This window comes from Strix aluco, chromosome 22 (assembly GCF_031877795.1).
Source record: "Strix aluco isolate bStrAlu1 chromosome 22, bStrAlu1.hap1, whole genome shotgun sequence".
Lineage (NCBI taxonomy): Eukaryota > Metazoa > Chordata > Aves > Strigiformes > Strigidae > Strix > Strix aluco.
Genome location: NC_133952.1, coordinates 7,916,770 through 7,936,614, shown reverse-complemented (window position 1 = coordinate 7,936,614; position 19,845 = coordinate 7,916,770). Strand labels below are relative to the sequence as shown.

At 58.0% G+C, this 19,845-nt stretch overlaps 1 protein-coding gene across 2 annotated transcripts; it reads right to left on the bottom strand.

The window, feature by feature from the left end:
- Position 1: 1 nt before the first annotated feature.
- On the bottom strand, positions 2-19,845 carry ATP13A2 (ATPase cation transporting 13A2). Of its 2 annotated transcripts, none has more exons than XM_074848089.1 (29): positions 19,760-19,845; positions 12,827-12,900; positions 12,403-12,570; positions 11,924-11,982; positions 11,675-11,786; positions 11,488-11,567; positions 10,901-10,978; positions 10,566-10,635; positions 9,988-10,122; positions 9,202-9,268; positions 8,971-9,102; positions 8,060-8,227; positions 7,860-7,970; positions 7,700-7,746; positions 7,390-7,578; positions 7,102-7,308; positions 6,834-6,947; positions 5,792-5,948; positions 5,347-5,467; positions 5,013-5,137; positions 4,215-4,375; positions 3,696-3,806; positions 3,381-3,460; positions 2,330-2,482; positions 2,098-2,194; positions 1,747-1,970; positions 1,379-1,530; positions 1,123-1,295; positions 2-939 (listed from the first exon to the last, which is right to left on the bottom strand). In XM_074848089.1, exons 1-29 carry the CDS (start codon positions 19,767-19,769, stop codon positions 769-771), a joined length of 3,546 nt encoding a protein of 1,181 aa, XP_074704190.1. In that variant the 5' UTR covers positions 19,770-19,845; the 3' UTR covers positions 2-768. The 2 variants fall into 2 exon arrangements, with proteins under 2 accessions (XP_074704190.1, XP_074704191.1); XM_074848090.1 differs by having other exon boundaries at positions 11,488-11,564.

Here is a 19,845-nt window from a genome sequence, read left to right as displayed (position 1 = left end):
GTCAAGAAAATAGTGTTAATTTATTAGACAACACTCACGACAGCACCATACGGAAACCGAAAGCAGTACGTCATTCTCCCGACTGCACTTACACCTCGATGCACTGGAGTTAAAAAATAAAAATTTGGGGTTTTTTTAATGCTACAAAGGTCCCGTCCGGAAGCAGAAGTGCTCTGCAGGAGCATCGCAAGCAGAAAGGGTGCCCGTGGCTGGTCCCTGGGTGTTGGGGATTGAGCAGCATCCCTGGCAAGCCGGGGACGGGGTGGTTTGTAAACAGTTCCTACACATCTAGGGTGGTCACGGGGGGGAAGCAGAGGGGGTTTTTTCACAGTGAGCAAAGACGCGAGGCTGGGGTGGGTGCCCTCGCCATGAGAAGATCAGGGACTCTCTTCTTGGTGGTTTTGACCAGCCAGGAGAGGAAAACGGAGGCAGCGTCCCCCTGTGAAACGGTACCGGAGCCCAGCGTGGCGAGATGGATCCAAGGCCAGCACGAGAGCGGGAGAGATCCTGGAGGAAGAGCTGAGCTGGACCATTTCTCCTCTTCTTCTGGACATTCTCCCCCAGTTTGCTTCTCCAGCATCTCCTCCTCTTGGCCATGGCTACGGGACCGTCACTTGTGGACTCACAGCCGCGATGCTGGGGGACTCCCCGTGGGACCCTGCCCGCCGCACCCCTCGATTTACCAGGATAAATAAATAAATGACAGTGTCTGAGGGCTGGCGGGCAGCGCTCGCCTGCAGAGCAGGCAGCAGGGAAGCCCGACGTGTGCTATCTCATGGCGATGGACATCTTGGGTGTAGCGAAGAGCGGTTCATTAAGGGGCGGCCAGGGTGGCTGTTGCTGGCTCAGCTCCTTCTCCAGCCTCTTGAAAAGCTTCTTGGATGCTTTCTTTCGGCGCAGCTTGCGGAGGCAGGAGAGCAAGCCGTGGTCCAGGGCGGTCTGCAGCAAAGATGGGGGGAAGAACAGGTTTTGGGGACCCCAAGGAGATGGCAGAGCCAATGCCAAGGTGAGCCCTGCTCCCTCCGTGCCCACAACAACTCCTGGAAAAGGGGTTGTTCGGACGGACCCAAAAGGACAACACGTGTCCCTTGTGTGCCCAGTGCCCACCCTGGGCTGCCCTACCTCCAGCACAAAGGCAGCGAAGAAGTTGAGGGCAGCGATCCCCAGCAGCAGCAGCTTGAAATTCAAGTCATCGATGCCCTGCAGCTTCAGCAGGGTTTTGGGGAAGCCCAGGGGGTAGAGGGTCAACCATATCATGAGGCCAAAAAGGAGGATGAGGACTACCAAGAACAGCACTGAGGGCGAGAAGGGAGAGGGTTGAGGAGGAGGATGAAGTTTTGGTGTCTCTCTTCATCCACATGGCCAGCATCATCCTCACCGTTGGTGTAAAGTGGCTCCCGAAACGGGTACCCCTTGGACATGGCGACGGCCAGGATGAGGTACTGGAAACCCGTCACACAGAAGAGGACCGTGTTCTCGTAGTTGGGCAGGTTTTGGGGAGCCGTCACCGTGCTGTTCAGTGGCACGTACCTGAGCCGGGCAGGGGAGAAGGAAGAGGGTCAGAGGCAAGGAGAGGGTCTAAATAAGGGTTCTCCGTGAGCACATGGGAGCTGTTTGCTGCAAGGTGGCCGGGCGCGTCCTTGATGTCAGCTGGAGTTGGCCAAAGCTGAGGACGAGCGCCCAGGCTTCGCTGCAATCCTCTGCGCTGTTCCCATCACTAAACCCACGTGAAGCCGGGTCCCTTACCAGCTCTGCGAGATGGTGATGAAGTAGCTGAGGACTTGCACGGTGATGAGCAAAGCTGTTTGGAGGAGGAGGCTGCCCAGCACCAGGACGCTGATCAATGCCCCTTGGGGCCGCTCCACTCCCAGCTCCTGGGCAGGACCGGTCCGACCCATCAGCACCGCCACGGTGGTGGTGATGATCAGGTCAAAGAAGAGGAACTGGAAATCGCTCAGGTTGGTGTTGATCTGGGAAGGAGAAACCAGTCGCTCTCAGTGGGGGGCTAGGAAAGGGACAGGTTAAAACTCAGCCAGGACAAGGTGACCCAAAGGCATCCCTGAGTGTCGCAGGCATCCGGGCAGCCGCAGGACTCACCGTGTAGAGCAGCAGGACGGACACAAACTGCACCAGGCTGTACAGAGCCATGTACTTAAAGACACCGAAGGAGGTGACCAGGGAGCACCTGCCCTCCCTGCAGAGAGGAAGAGAGATTCACCCACCAGCCACAACACCCTGCCCATGAATTGTCCCAAAGAGGGGACAGAGGCACTCATGAGAACCCCCCCTCCGGTTTTTATCCCCCCCCAGGAGGCTCTCGGCAGCTCACCGGATGACAGTGGGCACGCACTCGATGTTGGCCACGCGGGAGGTGAATGGCGAGGCCACCGACGCCTCTGCCTCCGACAGCGAGATGCCCACGTCGGCCGCCTTCAGAGCCCCGCAGTCGTTGGCGCCGTCCCCGCACATCCCCACGCAGTAGCTGCGGCGAGAAGGGATCTGATATTTCGCGACGGGACGGGGGAAAAGCCTTGGGTCTTTAAGGTTGCACCCCCGTCTTTAGGACCCCTTCACATCTGGGAGAGGGCAGGACGCGATTTCGCAGCTGCCAACCACTCCGGCACACAAGAGAAGTCTCCGAGCAGAGGACTAACCCTCTTGCCCTCCTCTGTCCTCCAGCCAGAGAGGGACCTGGGGGTGTTGATTGCCAGCTGGCTGAACAGGAGCCAGCAGTGTGCCCAGGTGGCCAAGCAGGCCAATGGCATCCTGGCTTGTATCAGCACTAGCGTGGCCAGCAGGGACAGGGAAGGGATCTCACCCCCGTGCTCGGCACTGGTGAGGCCGCCCCTCAATGAGTGGGTTCAGTTTTGGGCCCCTCACTCCAAAAAGGCCATTGAATGACTCGAGCGTGTCCAGAGAAGGGCAACGGAGCTGGTGCAGGGTCTGGAGCACAGGTCTGATGGGGAGCGGCTGAGGGAACTGGGGGGGTTTAGTCTGGAGAAGAGGAGGCTGAGGGGAGACCTCCTGGCCCTCTGCAACTCCCTGAAAGGAGGGTGCAGAGAGGGGGGATGAGTCTCTTGAGCCAAGGAACCAGCGGCAGGCCAAGAGGGAATGGCCTCAAGCTGCGCCAGGGCAGGGTCAGACTGGCTCTTAGGAAGGATTTCTTTGCAGAAGGGGCTGTTGGGCGTTGGAATGGGCTGCCCAGGGCAGGGGGGGAGTCCCCATCCCTGGAGGGGTTGAAGAGTCGGGTTGACCCAGCGCTGAGGGATCTGGTGGAGTTGGGAACGGTCAGGGTGAGGTGAATGGTTGGACTGGAGGAGCTTCAAGGGCTTTTCCAACCCAGATGATTCTGTAATCCCTAGGGGCTGGAAGGGACTTACTTCAGCTCTTGCAGGCTGCACACCAGCTGAGTCTTCTGGTCAGGCGACATGCGGGCGAACACGGTGGCTCGGATGAGGATCTGCAAAGAGGGAAAGGCCGCGTGTTTGTATTGCAGCACCCCACACCCCTGTGCACCCAGGAGAAGCCTGGGTTTTCTTGGTTATTTTGAGCTTTGCCAGCTCAGGCGGGCAGAGGGCATCCTGCACCGGCAAAAAAAACCCACCCCAGGGTATTTTATTTTGGAGCTGTGAGGCTACAGCATGAAACCCCAGTGAGATCAACCTTGCCGGAGGATTCCCCGCTGCCAGACTCACCTTGGGCAGCAGGTCGGCGAAGTGCTCACAAACCACGGCGAAGGATTTGCCGTTCAGCGCGAAGTGGCAGGGCTGTGGCTGCAGGAAGCAGACGTCCCGCGGGGGCAGACCCTGCCAAGGAAAACAACTCCTTTTTCTGCAGCAGGGCTTCGACTCGTGCTCAAATCCCTACTGAGCACCGATCCGAACCAGCATCCTCAACCCACATGGAGCAGGGGGTAAAGCAGCTTCCCTGAAACCTTGATTTCAGGCATATAAATGATGGTATTTTGGATAAAAAGCTTGTGTGAGCGAGCCCTTCGTGCAGGACCTGAGCAGCACAGTGCTGGCTGCATCGGATGAGGGTGTTTGGAGGCTGATGTGCTCCCAGGGACTAAAAAGAGCAGGTTATCCTCTCCTAAAGGGGGTATTTAATAAGGGGCAGTATTGCACCCATAATTGCCTCTAAGGCTAACGATGCTGGGAAAGGAGAGTCCTGCAAGATGATCAGCACCCCTGAAACGTTGCCTCGGGACTCACCTCCACCTGCTCTTCGCCCTGGGAGTGCTCGGCGAGGATGAATTTCAGAGCGGCGGGTTTGTCGTGGCTGGGCGGGGAGGCGTTGACGAAGATCACCCGCTCTTTCGGCTCCACCATGCGGCAGCTCCTGGCCACGTTCACGGCCGTCAGCATGTTGTCTCCTAGCAGAAAGAGGCAGCGGGGCTGAGTAACCGCCAGTGGTGTTGGCTAGCTGGTGCTGGCAAGAGGCTCGCATGGCTGCGAGCCAAGAGCAGCTCAAACCTGCTGCATCCCCTCTCCCAGCCACCACAGCCATGCTGGGGGGCCCTTTGCTTCGCTGTGTTTTGGAGGAGAGCTCCAAAATCTCCTTTCTGCCCTACCCCAGGGAAAGGCAGCAGCTTTAACCCCTGGCAGTGCTGCTTGCCTTGCTGCAGAACACCCGAAGGTGACTTCCACGTCCCCCCTCATTAGCTGTGCAATTTGGGGTGCTCACGAGATACCGACGTTTCTGTGATCGGCGATGAAACCACGAGCAGTTTTGTTGTTTAAGCCGCCCACCCCAGGTCTGCGGGTTCACGCTGCATCCATGAAAAAGCAGCCTGCACCCTTCCACACCCTGCCTGTCGCGAGCCCACCAGCAAGGCAGTGCAAACAAGTAGCCAGGATGCACAAGACCACAGCCCAGGAGTCCTTGCTGTGTCTCCCAGCTGCATCAGGCCACTGATTTCTAGTGGAGAAACCCTTCACCCCTTGCACAATGTTGTCCACGTCCCAGTTTCTCCCCGAGCTCAGAGTCCCCGTTCCCCTCCGCAGGGTCACCTGTCACCATGACGGGGCGGATGTTGGCGTTCCTCAGGACGTGAATCACGGGTGCAGACTCTGGCTTGAGGACGTTTTTCATGACGAGGAACCCCAGGAAGGTCAGGCTGCTCTCCACGGCGTCCCTGGTGGGATACAATGAGCCGTTCAACACCGCCTTCAACACACGGCAGAGAGGATCAGTTGGTATAAACAGCTAAAAAATCCATCTGGGGGGCAGCCAGCAATTGCTTTAGGGTCAGGGTTTAATTCCTTGCAGGCTGCAGGGCAGCAAAGCGTCCCATGAAACAGAGCAAGCAAGATCTAAACAGAGAGACAAGTTGTTGGCACCAACCTTGGGAGCTGCAGGGCCTCCTCAAAGGTGGTCACTGTGCTCAGGGGTTTGCAAGCCAGACCCAAGACCCGGAAACCATCCGTGGTGTAGTATCGCAGCATCTGGGAGAAATCCACGGGCACTGCCAGCCCCGAGGGGAAAAGCAAGGTCAGAACAGTTCCTGAATGAACCTGGGCTGCATAGAGCTGGCGAGGGGAGCCGGGGCTCAAGCTCCCAAAGGACTGAAGGGCTTTGGGTGCTCATCCAGACTCCAACCCCCTTCCCGGTCTTCTGGCTCCTGTTTTCTTCCCCCCACGTGGCCAGAGCTAGTGCCTGTGGGAGCTACCCCACACATCACTGAGGATAATTCCTTGTGGGGATGAGCTGCAGGGATGCAGTCGGATGCAGAACTGGCCGCTTCTCAGCTGGGGAGAGACAACAAACCACTGTCCCCCCCACCACGTACCCGTTTCCTTCCTGCAAAGGCTGGCCACCATCTCCGGGGCACCCTTGACGTAGACGTGGGCTGAGGCTTCACCGGGCAGCTTCACCAGGACACTCATCCTCTGCAAGGAGGAGGAGAAGGGGAAACGCCGGAGGATCCCCACGGGTGACTGGTGCTTCTGTGGAGGAGAGGGAGCGGGTGTGCGCCAGGCGGGAACTTCTCTGGGGGAGGTACAACCTCTCCAGGGGCTGGGAAGCACAACCACCCTTTGAGGGTTGTAAGGAACTGAAGGAAGAAACGCCTCAAACATTCATCACACAGAAAATCTCAAGGACAAGCTGTGGCCTTTGGATTAGTCTAAGGAATGTCACCCAGGGAAGCGGGAGCATTCTGAAGGATGCATCCCGCACTCCCTTGCATTGACAAACTCCTTAGATGAGCCTCAAAGGGGGAGACACAGACTGAGCTAAACCCTCTTGTGCAAGCCAGACATCATGCCTGCCTTGCTAATGACTCGCTAATGACTAATGGACCTTCACCATTGAAGTGGTAACAAGAACTGAGAAGAGGTATTTCTGGGATGACTGGTAAGATCTCTGAGAACAGAGGAAAAACCAAAGCTGGGCAACGACCACCAACCACCGACTCAACTGGAACCCCTGCTCCACCTTTTTCCTCTCTCTCATGGAAATGAATTTGTGGAATACCTGCCCCTCCTTGTCTAGTATGCTAATTAGCTAATAAGAGGAACTTAAAAGGGCAACAGAAACTTTGCCCACCACCCAGGATTACTGGACCTGATTCCCTTTCCCCTTCCCCCTCCCCTTCCCCTTCTTATAGATTTATAAGAGACCACATTGCTTAAATTATCCTTTTCCAAGTTTAAATTGTTCTCTACTGCAAGTAAAACATTTTAACCGGTCGTCTGGTGTCGTTTCACCTTAATTTAACCTGAGAGGATCACAGAACCGTTGCGATTCTCTGGGCTTCCAGTCTGGGTCATGACAAGGGTACAGACCCAGTGGCTCGGGGAACCTCAGCCTCTCTGGTCCACAGGACCTACCCTGTCTCGTGGCTGTTCTTCCTCAGGCGGAGGTTTCATCACAGCCAAGACCTTCGTCCCAAACTGCTGGAAGGTGGGCAGCTCACCTTCCTCCTCCTCCATCATTTCCAGGCGCTGAAACCAAGGCAGATGCTGAGCTGGCAAAGCCCCATCCACCCCACCACAGCTCACGGGTGGTTTTACACACCCCCTTCTCCTGGCGGAGCAAGATGTGTGCCACCTCTCTCTTTATAGATATGTAACTTTGCTCACTGCTTTGCTCACTTACCCAGCCTGTGGACTCCACCATCTTGAGGTCCACGGGGTCCCCGACAGGCTGCGCCCGCAGCAGCGAGACGGTGTGGCAGGCAGCCAGGGAGTAGAGCAGGGCACCAGCAGGCAGGCAGCGGGGCTCGTGGATGAGGGGCATGAAGTGGTTGTTCTCCAACGGGACCACCCCCCAGACATCCAGACCTTCCTCTGTCAGGGTTCCCGTCTGCGGGGAGAGCGCGGTGGGTCCAGGCCAGCCCTGCCCCGAGCTGGACACTGTGATCCATCAGCGCTGCCCAAGACTCACCTTGTCAAAGCAAACCAGGCGGATCTTCCCGCAGAGGTTGATCCGGGGAGGGCTGATGCAGAAGATGCCCTGTTTCTTCAGCCTGTTCTGGGCATAGATGGTGCCCACTGTCATCGCAGCTGGCAGAGCTGGGGGCACGATGACGGTGACGAGGTCGAGGGCACGGATGATGATTTGCCCCACGGGGACCTGGCAGGCGAGGAAGAAGAGGGATGGGCGTCCTGAGAGCCTTCACCCATCTCCACCTGCATCGGCTGACGGCCCCAGTGCCAGCCTGCGCTCGAGGATTCACCAGCTCCAACAACCCTACCTGGTTTTTAACCAAGATGAGGATGCTGTACAGCGTGCCGATAAAAGCTGCGCAGGAGGGAGAACAGGCTTGATTACAAAGCAAAGCAGATGAAGGGTGGGTTCAACCATTTAAGAGGGAGTTTGGCTGCTCCTGGCCATGCCTCCACGTTCAGACGTACCCAGGATGGACAGGAACAGGACAAACTTCACAGCATCCTTGTAGAACTTGAAGCTCACGGGTTTGGGGTAGAGGATGGAGCTGATGAGATCCCCTTTGGCCGTGCAAAACCCTGCAGGAGACGGGCAGAAGTTAAGCACATGCAAAGCCACCACTCCAAAGGATATGGCTTAATCCCAGCTTCTCTCCTCAATCCGTTACCTGTGCGGGTCACCACGGCCAGCACTTCTCTGCCCACGTAGGACTTGGCTTGGATGACCTGTGTCCCGCAGAACAAGGTGTGCCGCCTGTGCTCCTCGGGGGAGTAGATGGTGCTGGCTGCCTGGCTGCCAGCCGGGAGGGGGGTTTTCATCACCGGCACGCTCTCCCCTGCGGTGAGGGACAGCATGGAGGGAGGTTTCACAGAATCATCTGGGTTGGAAAAGCCCTTGAAGCTCCTCCAGTCCAACCATGAACCTCACCCTGACCGTTCCCAACTCCACCAGATCCCTCAGCGCTGGGTCAACCCGACTCTTCAACCCCTCCAGGGATGGGGACTCCCCCCCTGCCCTGGGCAGCCCATTCCAACGCCCAACAACCCCTTCTGCAAAGAAATCCTTCCTAAGAGCCAGTCTGACCCTGCCCTGGCGCAGCTTGAGGCCATTCCCTCTTGTCCTGGCGCTGGTTCCTTGGCTCAAGAGACTCATCCCCCCTCTCTGCACCCTCCTTTCCGACAGCTGTAGAGGGCCATGAGGTCTCCCCTCAGCCTCCTCTTCTCCAGACTAAACCCCCCCAGTTCCCTCAGCCGCTCCCCATCAGACCTGTGCTCCAGACCCTGCACCAGCTCCGTTGCCCTTCTCTGGACACGCTCGAGTCATTCAATGGCCTTTTTGGAGTGAGGGGCCCAAAACTGAACCCACTCATCGAGGGGCGGCCTCACCAGTGCCGAGTCCAGGGGTGAGAGCCCTTCCCTGTCCCTGCTTATCACCCTGGGGGGTCAGGATCCAACCAGCCTGGATGGGAAGGGGCTGCTGTAGGGCCACTGAGATACAAGGCTTGTCCTCTCCCCCAAAATCCCCAGCGAAAGCCAGGGCGGCAGAGGCGTGCAGCCCACGGGGTGCTGGATCTCTCACCCGTCAGCATGCTCTCGTTGACCATGCACTCGCCCGTCAGCAGCGCAGCGTCACAAGGGACCAGCATCCCGTCCGCGGGGAGGCTGATGCAATCGCCTGGCACCAGGTCTGCGGAACTCACCACTGTCTCCTCTGGAAAAAAAGCACGGCCGTGCTCAGACACGTCATCCCGGCACCCTCCCAAACGGCTTCACGCCAGGAGCCCTCGCTCGTCACCGGCGTCACGCTCACCTCCACTGGGGCGATGGACTCGGACTCCGACCGACATCTTGGCCATGGTTTGCAGTGTGGCGCTTTGCTGCGAAGGGAGGGAGCAGTCGCAGAATCACAGAACCACAGAATCATTCAGGTTGGAAAAGCCCCTCGGGATCATCGAGTCCAACCCTCAGCCCGACTCTACAAAGTTCTCCCCTACCCCACATCCCCCAACAGCTCATCCAAACGACCCTTAAACACACCCAGGGATGGGGACTCCACCCCCTCCCTGGGCAGCCTATTCCACTCTCTGACCACTCTTGCTGTCAAAAATTTGTTCCTCATGTCCAGTCTGAACCTCCCCTGTTGCAGTTTAAAGCCGTTCCCTCTTGTTCTGTCACTAATCCCCTGGGAGAAGAGACCAGCACCAACCTCTCCACAACGTCCTTTCAGGGAGCTGTAGAGAGTGATGAGGTCTCCCCTCACCTTCTCCTCCTCACACTGAACAGTCCCAGCTCCTTCAATCTCTCCTCACAGGATTTATTCTCCAGGCCCTTCCCCAGCCTCGTTGCCCTCCTCTGCCCTCACTCCAGCACCTCGCTCAAGGGCAGCTCAAAAAGCGCAGCAAAGCAGCCGCAAAACAGGTCTCTAAGGCTCGGGCCCACAGACAAAGGAAAAGGGAACCTGCCCCGCTGTTGGAGTACGGGTTGTCCTCCCCCAGCTGGGCTCAGAGGGAGTTCAGCATCAGAACAGAGGTCAAACAGCATCATAAAATGGGCTCTTACACCAGAGCTGCTTGGCCCAAATAAGCCCACCACCAACCTTCCTCGTCTCGTAGAGGGACAGCCCTAAGGAGATGGTGGAGATGAGGAAGATGCAGGCGGCGTAGTAGTAATAGGCGTCGCAGACCCACAGCACGATGCTGAACACTTGGAAGATGTAGAAGGGATTGAGCACCTGGAAAGGAACAAGGAGAGAGAGAAGGTTTTGGGAGGGGAGAACTTCCTCCAGCCCACTGTGAGACCTCCAGGCTCCTTGAGGAACAACAGCTTCTGCAGAGGAGAAGCTGGCCCTTCCCTGGGGCTGGGGATGAACCAGCAGACTTCTTACAAACCCTCCATCCTCCGCGGCTCTGCTTATGTTCGATAGTCCTGAGGATGCTCAGCCACCTCTGCAACTACCTGGGGATGCTCCTGTCTGAGCTAAGAGGCAGGATGGGTCCCCCCCACAGCTGTTCCAGCTCTGCCTTCTCTGACCTCTGCCCAAGCTGCCTTGCCTAAAGTCCTCTCCGTGTTGGAGAAGAAGGGCCCACAAAGCACTTGCAGCGAGGGATGTGGAGCAGGGGAAGGATCTGCCCTGGGACAACTCGCCCTTTGGAAGCACAGCCCGTAGATGCACACCTCCTCCACCAACAGCCTCGCGTAGGACTTGACTGGCACCTCGATCAGGTTGGGTCCGTAGATCTTCTGTCTGCAAAGAGGAGAGAAAAGCACGGGGGAAGCAAATGCATGCTAGGGAAAAGCCACATTTCCAACCCAAGGGACCCTCACGCTGCCCAGACCTCCACGGGAGCCCCGTTATGTGGAGAAGCCAAGCCAGGGCAATCCAGCCCACCGAGCTGTCCTCTGTTTTGAGGTCTGAATGCAAGAAAAACCCCAGGCTCCAGGATTTGGTGGCCCCTGGAAAACCCTCGTCTGTGCTCCCTGCGTGTCCCACGAAGCTGGTAGATCCCTACCTGGTGTTGTGGTCTTGCTGGTCGAGCCCAGCCTGGGAGAGGTGGAGATCTGCGCAGGTCCAACCTTCATCCAAGACGCTGGCAAGCCCGAGAGGAAAGAAAAACAGAGGAGAAATGGAGTCAAAATCAGCAGGAGCCTGGCTCAGCGGAACAAACACGCCATCCAAGTCCTTGGTGACAGAAAAAAAACCCTTTAGGAAAGGGAGAGCATCTTGTTCCTCGGCCTCTGACACAGCTCATGGGCGCCAAGGAGCAGGAACAAAAGGGCCACAGTTTGGAGAGCCGTGAGCAGCACAGCGCCATGGGGACCAATCCAGCACGGGGCAGCTGCCAAACTACTTCACCCAGTTTCCTCTGCCCACAAAGACAGGCAAAACCAACAACTTGGGGGGAGAGGCAGCACAGCTTTCCTGACCCAGCGCCCCGGGGATGGTCTCCAAAGGCTTTGCAGCATGGAGAAAAGCTCCAGCACGGTTATGTGACTTCCAGCCGGGTCAGGGCCATTTGGGGGGGGGCTGAGGGGCCAAGATAAGCAGCAGAGAGATGCGGAGAGGTTTGCTGTGGCATGGCGGGGACAGAAGAAATACCTGACTTTGCAGAATGCCTGCCGCCGTTCGATCCAGATGTAGCGCATGCCCTCGAAGAGATAGTACCGCAAGATGTTCTTCTGAGCAGAGCGGGAGGGAAAAAATAAGGTGTTGGTGGGACACAAGGGGAGCCTGTGCCAAGGGGGAGGAATTAGGGGGTGGAGGTGGGAAGGGTCGCGAGTGTTACCTCTTCCTTGTCATGGAGCTGGATGGTGTCCCGGCTCTCCTCCTCATCCGACACGCCGATAGCGATGCTGGTTCTCCGGTCCTCCAGCCTGGCCCCGGGGTGTTGCTCCAGGCTGCTCGGGGTGGAAAACCAAGGGTCAGACCCTCCCCGTCCACCAGCGCCGCTGCAAACGTCCCCCTCCCTCGAAGCCAAAAGCTCAGGCGAGCCCCTGCCCGCTGGCATCGCCGCAGGGACGTGAGCCCGGCTCACCTGCCCTCGCCCAGCGTCTCCGTGCGCACGCGGGTGGTGAAGCACTGTCCAAATCGGTCCTGCAACACAGGCACGGGTCTGAGCAGAGGGAAATGGGGAGCTCCCCGCGTGTCCCCCCTGCTCCTTCAAATGGGGACAGCGTCGCAGGCAGGCAGGGAGTCCCTGGCCAACCATCCCAGACGGTGGCTGGGATTCAGGGACAATAAAGAGAAACGCAAAGCCAGGCTGGTTGCTAAAGAAGGGGAAAGCACAAAATTATTCCAGGAATATAATAATTATTAAAATAATCAAAATAAATTATTAAAATAATTATTCCTGGAATAATTTGGCTCTGGAGTAGCGCATTCCTTGATGAAAGGAGATGTCAAACACAGTTAGGGAGGGGAGGGTGACAAGCAGCAAGGAACATGCCCAGGGCCCCCCTGGGAAGGCAGTGGCAGAGCCCAACCCCAGACCCCTGGACCCTTCTGGGGACTCACTCTGATGATGACCCAGTCGGCCTGGCTGAGGGCGCAGGGCTTGCACTTCACCTGCACCTCCAGGCTCGGCTTCCAGTGGAAGAGGACGAGAAGCAGCCCTGCCGTCAGCACGGAGCAAGCGTGGCACAGGGCCACCCGCCACATCTTGGTCTGGTAGCCCGTGACCTCCTGGAAGAAAGGAGGTCACCTTTACAGAGATGCTTATTCATAAAATAAACTGAACTTAAGATTATCAAGCATCTAAATCCTAAATTGATAAAAGCCCTAAGATTCCTGGTGTCATTTAACACCGGGCAGGTGACAACCAAGTAGCTTTGAGGCTGGAAAACCACCGTCTCGTGCCGGTGTTGTAGATAACGTGGGTTTTGTGCCACCCCTTCCCGAGCGTGCCTTCCTCCCCGCGACGAAGCCCTCGGAGACCTACCATGAGGGATTTATCGGCGTCTCGCTGCAGCGTCCCGTACCCTGGCCGCTGGTTCCCCAGCAGCCTGCTGCTGTCTGCAAAGTTAAAGAACAGGGGGGAAAAAAAAATAAGGCGAGTTGATCTGAGGGGTTATTTAGGAGATGCCACGGTGACGGGCTCCCAGAGGCAGCGATGACATCCCCAGATCACTGCCGGAAGGTGGCTGGACTCGGTGTCCCCTCTGCCATCCACCCCGGGGTGCTCGGCCACCTCCGCCACGCAGGGGGATGCTGTGGGCACGGGGTACCCCAGCGCCGCCTGGTCACCCTCCCGCGGCACGTGACGGTCATGCGAGCGATGCCAAAGGAGCCCGGGGAGACAAGCTGGCACAAAACCAGCGGCTTAGCGGCCGGGGGAAGGGAGCAGGGCTGGTGCAGAGCCAGGTCAAGCGCAGGGAGAGCTCTCCCAGCCCCTTTTCATGCTTGTTTGCTCCTTGTGTTTCCCCCTGCACGGAGGATGTGGTCACAAAATTTGCTTTTCTTAGTTTTAACAACGCCCAGCGCGGCTCAGCACCTCCAATTCCTGCCGGTCTCCGCTGCACCCCAATTCCCAGCCTGAGAGACGGGGATCACAGGAGGCATTGCCGTAATCATCCCAGGTGGGATTTTGATCATCACCCTCTGTCCCAGGAAGCTGCACCCACTTATGCCCTAAATCCACGCCGGATTACAAGCTGTGGTGTCCCAACTCCAGGATCTTAAAGCAGCAGCAGCAGTGAGATAACACGTGGCACAAACACGAACCCAGGAGCTAGTTCCCACCCTTGAGACCAGCAGAAAATTTCCTGGCTGGGCTGGGTTCAGGTTTCTAGGAGGGCACTCAGACCGGCTTAACGATTTACATGCCGGGTGGGAGCCCGTACACCCGTCCTCTGCTGGAAAAGCTACCCCGGCTGGATTCCTGCCACTCCCTGGTCCGACCCCAAAGCTCGTCTGCAGGTGACAAAAGTAATTAATTAAAACCATCCTCTGGTTTTGATAACCACCAGTGACGGGGTCTCCACCTTGCCAAGTGGCCCAGCGGATAGCCAGCTCCCAAAATGCAACCGGTGCCGCTCCAAGTGAGAAGTTTTGGGTTGAGGAAGTGGGGGATGAGCCCAAGGGATGGCTTATTAAAATAAAAACCCTCCCAGGAGCTAAAACGAACAGCTGTGAAGCTCGCCGAGGGCCTGCGAGGAGATGAGACGTCAGATCCCCCCACTGGCAGCGTCAAACCCTGCAAAGAGCGTGGATTCCAGGTGAAACGGGCACGGGAGGGCGAGGAGGAGTGTGCTGCCCTTCAAGAGAGCAGAACAAAGCAGAGGGCAAGGGGGTGCCTCGTACAAAGGCTTTTCCCCAGCGCTGTCTGCAGGGTTCACAGGAGGGGGAAAGTATCAAAACAACCTGAAAACAACCCAGTTTGCTTTCTGCACCTCCCCCAAACAGGCTGGGCAGCAAGACGCACAGCCCACCTCTCCACCTGAACTCTGCTGTTAGCAACAACAGAATTATTACGACTTTCTCAACTCTATAAGCAGTAAATCTTCTGGAAGAGAGCGCAAGCATGACCGCAACCGGCTCTGTCCTGCAGAGCTGCAGCTCTTGCACAACCCCATCTCTGTCCCCGTGGGTTTTCTCACCTCCCGCTCCCATCCCGGCTGCTCCCCAGAACACGGCGAGCGAGAACGGGCTCTCACCTCGACTCGCCGCGCCTTACCCCGCCGCTTGCGCAAGCGGAGCCGTCCCCGGTTGGGATGGGATCGGTACAACCGTCATCACCTGCCCGCCGGAGGACGTGTCCGGGAAGCATTCGGCGGAGGGGAGGGCAGAGCGCCGCGAAGCTGCGCTACCAGTTTGAATCGCGGCGCAGCGGCCACACCTTGTCGGCAAACACGGCGTGGAGGCACCCGGCCATCCCTCCTCCGGCTCCCGAAGCTGAGGGGGTTTTACCCCCGAGCTCATCTGGAAAGCCCTGAGGAAAAGATTTGCTTCTCTCTCTGCTGCTAAAGGGGAACTGAGGGGAGGGGAACAGCCAGGAGCGGCTGCAAACTCAGGGAGGGTCAGCGATGCACCAGCCTGGCTGGCAGAGGGAAGAGGGGAGCCACGATTCCCTGCTGATGTCAGGTTTGCGTGGCCAAAATGCTGCTTGAAGTCCCAGCGCCAGCTCCTTGCCTGGCTCCGAGAAGAGTTGGTGCCCTGTCTTGCACCTTTTAGAGAACCACCACGCGTCCCTGCTGTCAAAGTTTGGGGAAAATTGGGGAGAAAGCTGCTCAGGATGACCTGACATCTAGCACAGGTCCCAGCAGGGGAGGACGTACCCTCTGACACCAGAAAGTGAAGCTGGAAACTTGGAGCCTGCACATCTCATGGCACTGAACATCCCTCTGCAAAGCTGCCCCAGCCCTGGCAGCCACTGTCTGCAAACACCAGTGCCTGTCCTTGACCTGGGATTTTGTGCCGAGACGCAGCCTTTCTCCCCAGCAGCACACACACACTGAAAGCGGACGCATGTTGGTCCCAGAGCCCTTCTCCACAAGCTCCCTTTGCAGCCACGGCCCTTTTACAAACACCTTTCTTGAAGCAAACAAACCCCAAGGGGACTTGGGATCTCCCTCTGCTCTCATGGTCCCCGTTGGATGCTCAGGGCTTCCCAAGCAGCAGCATCCATCCTACCCATATCCATCCATCCATCCATCCATCCCTCCCTCCCTCCCATATCATCCATCTACCCATCCCACATCCATCCATCCCTCCATCCATCCCTCCATCCCTCATCCATCCATCCATCCCTCCATCCCTCATCCATCCATCCATCCATCCCTCCACCCATCCCTCCATCCCTCCATCCCTCCATCCATCCATCCATCCATCCCTCCCTCCCTCCCTCCCCCATCCATCCATCCCTCCACCCATCCCTCCATCCATCCATCATCCATCCATCCATCCATCCATCATCCATCCATCCATCCATCCATCCATCCCTCCATCCCTCATCCATCCATCCATCCCTCCACCCATCCATCCATCCATCCCTCATCCATCCATCCATCCCTCCACCCATCCCTCCATCCCTCCATCCATCCATCCATCCATCCCTCATCCATCCATCCATCCATCCCTCATCCATCCCTCCCTCCCTCCCCCATCCATCCATCCCTCCACCCATCCCTCCATCCATCATCCATCCATCCATCCATCCATCCATTCATCCCTCCATCCCTCATCCATCCATCCATCCCTCCACCCATCCCTCCACCCATCCATCCATCCATCCCTCATCCATCCATCCATCCATCCCTCCACCCATCCCTCCATCCCTCCATCCATCCATCCATCCCTCATCCATCCATCCATCCCTCATCCATCCCTCCCTCCCTCCCCCATCCATCCATCCCTCCACCCATCCCTCCATCCATCCATCATCCATCCATCCATCCATCCATCCATCCATCCATCCATCCATCCCTCCATCCCTCATCCATCCATCCATCCCTCCACCCATCCCTCCACCCATCCATCCATCCATCCCTCATCCATCCATCCATCCCTCCACCCATCCCTCCATCCCTCCATCCATCCATCCATCCATCCATCCATCCATCCATCCATCCATCCATCCCTCCCTCCCTCCCTCCCTCATCCATCCATCCCTCCCTCCCTCCCCCATCCATCCATCATCCATCCATCCATCCATCCATCCATCCATCCATCCATCCCTCCCTCCACCCATCCCTCCATCCATCATCCATCCATCCATCCATCCCACATCCCTCATCCATCCATCCATCCCTCCACCCATCCCTCCACCCATCCATCCATCCATCCCTCATCCATCCATCCATCCATCCCTCCACCCATCCCTCCATCCCTCCATCCATCCATCCATCCATCCCTCCCTCCACCCATCCCTCCATCCATCCATCCATCCATCCATCCATCCATCCATCCCTCCATCCCTCATCCATCCATCCATCCCTCCACCCATCCCTCCACCCATCCATCCATCCATCCATCCATCCCTCATCCATCCATCCATCCCTCCACCCATCCCTCCATCCCTCCATCCATCCATCCATCCATCCATCCCTCCCTCCCTCCCTCATCCATCCATCCCTCCCTCCCTCCCCCATCCATCCATCATCCATCCATCCATCCATCCATCCATCCATCCATCCCTCCCTCCACCCATCCCTCCATCCATCATCCATCCATCCATCCCACATCCCTCCCTCCCTCCCTCATCCATCCCTCCATCCCTCATGTTGCATGCAAGAAGAGGAAGGTCCACCCAGGGAGGTTACTGCTCCAGCCAGCAAGGTCTGCTGCTGTCTGGTCAACGGAATGGGGCTGGCAAGGTCAATCTGGGCCCTTGGAGACAGGGACATGGAAAATCAAGATGAGACAGAAGTAAGGAATGAGGGATGAGTAAAGGAAGACGACATTTGGGGCACTCAGGGCAAGATTTAACTCGTGAGGATCTTTCAGAGCAGCCTTCAGGCTCTAGTTTGGGATGAGAGATGTCCCAGCCAGCTGCAAGCCCAGACCCAGCGAGGGGTTGGGATGAGATGGCGTCGATTCTCCTGCCCTTTCCACCAAGCCAACATAAACTTGTCTGTGTGAGCCAACCGGAGAGAAACACGTCGTCCCGCTTGCCACGCAGCCGGAGCAAACGTGTTTTACCAGGCGGTCTGGTCCTACCCAGACGTGGCAGCATCTGCTGTGGGGGGGGGGAGCGCAGCCAGAAAAACGCCCCAAGACTGGAAGAAACAAAAGGACAAGACTGGCTTGATGCAAGGTGAGGACGTGGAAGACAGGGATTCAGGCTCTGCCGTTGCTGGTAACCCCAGGGAAATCACTCTCGTGCATCAGGCCCTTGAGATGGGTGAGAAAATAAAGTCCTCATAGGCGAGGCACCCTCCCAGTAGACCTGTCCACCTCAAACTGGTTTCAGTTTGGATTTGTAGGGAAGGTTTGTCCACGAGGAGGAAGTCAGCAGCACAGCCAGCGTTTTCTTTGCCACGTGCTGACGACACCGGCTGAGGCCACGGCGGTCAAACCCTTCCAGCAAGGCGGGCTTCTCCCCTACCTGGGCAGGCATCGCCCTGACCTCTCCTGCACCCAGTTTTGCAAGACCTCGCTGTACGCCAAAACCACCTGCCAAGCTGGAGATAAACGCCCGGTGGCTTCAGGGAGCATCCTTCCTTGGGCAGCCGCTGGCGAGGGGGGAAGAAAAAGGTCGTTTATATCCAAAACTCCCATTTTCCCCAAATTGTGGTTAAATAAAGGGCCCTTACCTCCCTCAGGGAGAGAGGAGCTGTGCTTCTCGCAGCCCATCATCCCTGTTTGGTGTGTTAAGCCAGGATTAGAGAATCTCCCGCCCCTTGAGCCAGCCTGCCAGGCTGGCAGCATTAAACCTGGGTACCCTGAAATTAAGCAGCGCTGGAAAAAAAAAGGGGTGAGGTTTAACCCCCAAGTGCTGCTATGCTGCAGAGCTGGAGCAAAAGATGGGCGAAGGGGGTCTGAGGGGCCATGAGCAGGGTCACCACGGTGGCAGGGACAGCGGTGACAGGGACCATGGCGGCGGCACAGCTGGGCAAGCCCCACAGAGCCCAGTCTGGGCACCCAACAAGCCTTACGAGGGGCCACAGTGCGGTCACACTCCTCCCTTTCCTGCCACAAAGCTCTTCCTTTCTCACGCCCGTGCCGCCTTCAAGAAACTCCTCCACGCTGTCTGGGGCAAATTCGAAAGGAAACGGGCAAAGGTTGCACAGGCTGCACCACTTCCGTGTGCCCTGGAATGAGAAACGCTGCCGACACGAGGGATGCAGGGCGCCGCGGTTGCTTTCTCCAATGCAATACCGCACTCAGCACGAGGCTGAACCTAAATCCATGTTTTTTAGCCTCTTCTGAATGCCTGGGTAACTCTTCCCCCTGCCAGTCGTGACCCTGCCAATGGTCTGTAAGGCCAAGCCAGGGCCGGCAGCGATGCCGGTTCAGGGCTCGCTTACCCCACGTCGCGTTACATCCTTTATCGATGGGAGAAATCCCCGGGATTGCTCCGCTCGTGGGGTCAGAAAGGCAACGCAGTCCTTCGCAACCTTAAAACCCACCCCCATCCCCACGCCGCCGGCCAAAGGGATGCTTCGCTCCAGCTGCACACCCCGACGAGCTCGGAGCCTCCCCGAACGCCGAGTCGGAGCGACGGGCTCGCGGGGCTCCAGCTGTGGGGTTTGGCAGTTGTCGGAGCATCCCAAAGCGACACCCGAGTTTTGTTCCCCCACGTTTTTCGTGTGGATTCATCGGCGCACGCCTCAACGCGGAGTCTCACGCGCCGATGTCGCCAGCAGCGGGGCCAAGAGCTCGTGTCCCGACGGGATGAAAAGCAAAATAGTTCTGCGGTAACGAAGCACCAACTAAAGGCTGCAACATCCCGCGACAGCAAACGCACGAACCCGCTCAGCCGCGGCCTCAAAGAGCGTTTTCCAGACCCACAGCACCCCAGGGTGGGCAGGGGGACAGTGCTGTGTCCCCCCCCACCTTTGCTCGGTCACCCCCCAAAGCTGCGATGCCAGGGAGGGGGCAGCACCCCGCTTTGCAGCATCCCTGTCTCCTCCTTTTGCAAACCTTGCTGGAGGGGAAAATAAAGCAAAATAAAGCAAAATAAGGCTGCTCTTCTCTCTGCACCCCGCATGCAGCCCCCCCCCCCCCCCCCCCTTCCTGCAGAACCCACCGCACAGGCACGGCTGAGGGGGGGTGAGCGCAACCCCCGGGGGCCACGCAAAATGCAACCGTGGGGCCACGCACACCACGCGAACCCCGGAGCTCCCCGATGCAAGCCGGGGAAGAAGGGGGGGGACGGACAGGGACTGTGCAGACCGCGCCCCCCCACCCCACCCCACGCGTGGGTCCCCCTGACCTGAGCTCATGACGGGTGGCCACGCGTGGGTCGGGGTGCGGGCACCCCGGGGCCGGAGCCCCACGCACACCCAGCTCCACGGCGCT

Coding starts and splice junctions, on each gene's coding strand:
- ATP13A2 (XM_074848089.1), bottom strand. Junction 5,468..5,791: donor CCTTTGCAGGAAGGAAACGG/GTACGTGGTGGG, acceptor CGGGGCTGGCAG/TGCCCGTGGATTTCTCCCAG. Junction 2,195..2,329: donor TGCGTGCCCACTGTCATCCG/GTGAGCTGCCGA, acceptor TCCTCTCTGCAG/GGAGGGCAGGTGCTCCCTGG.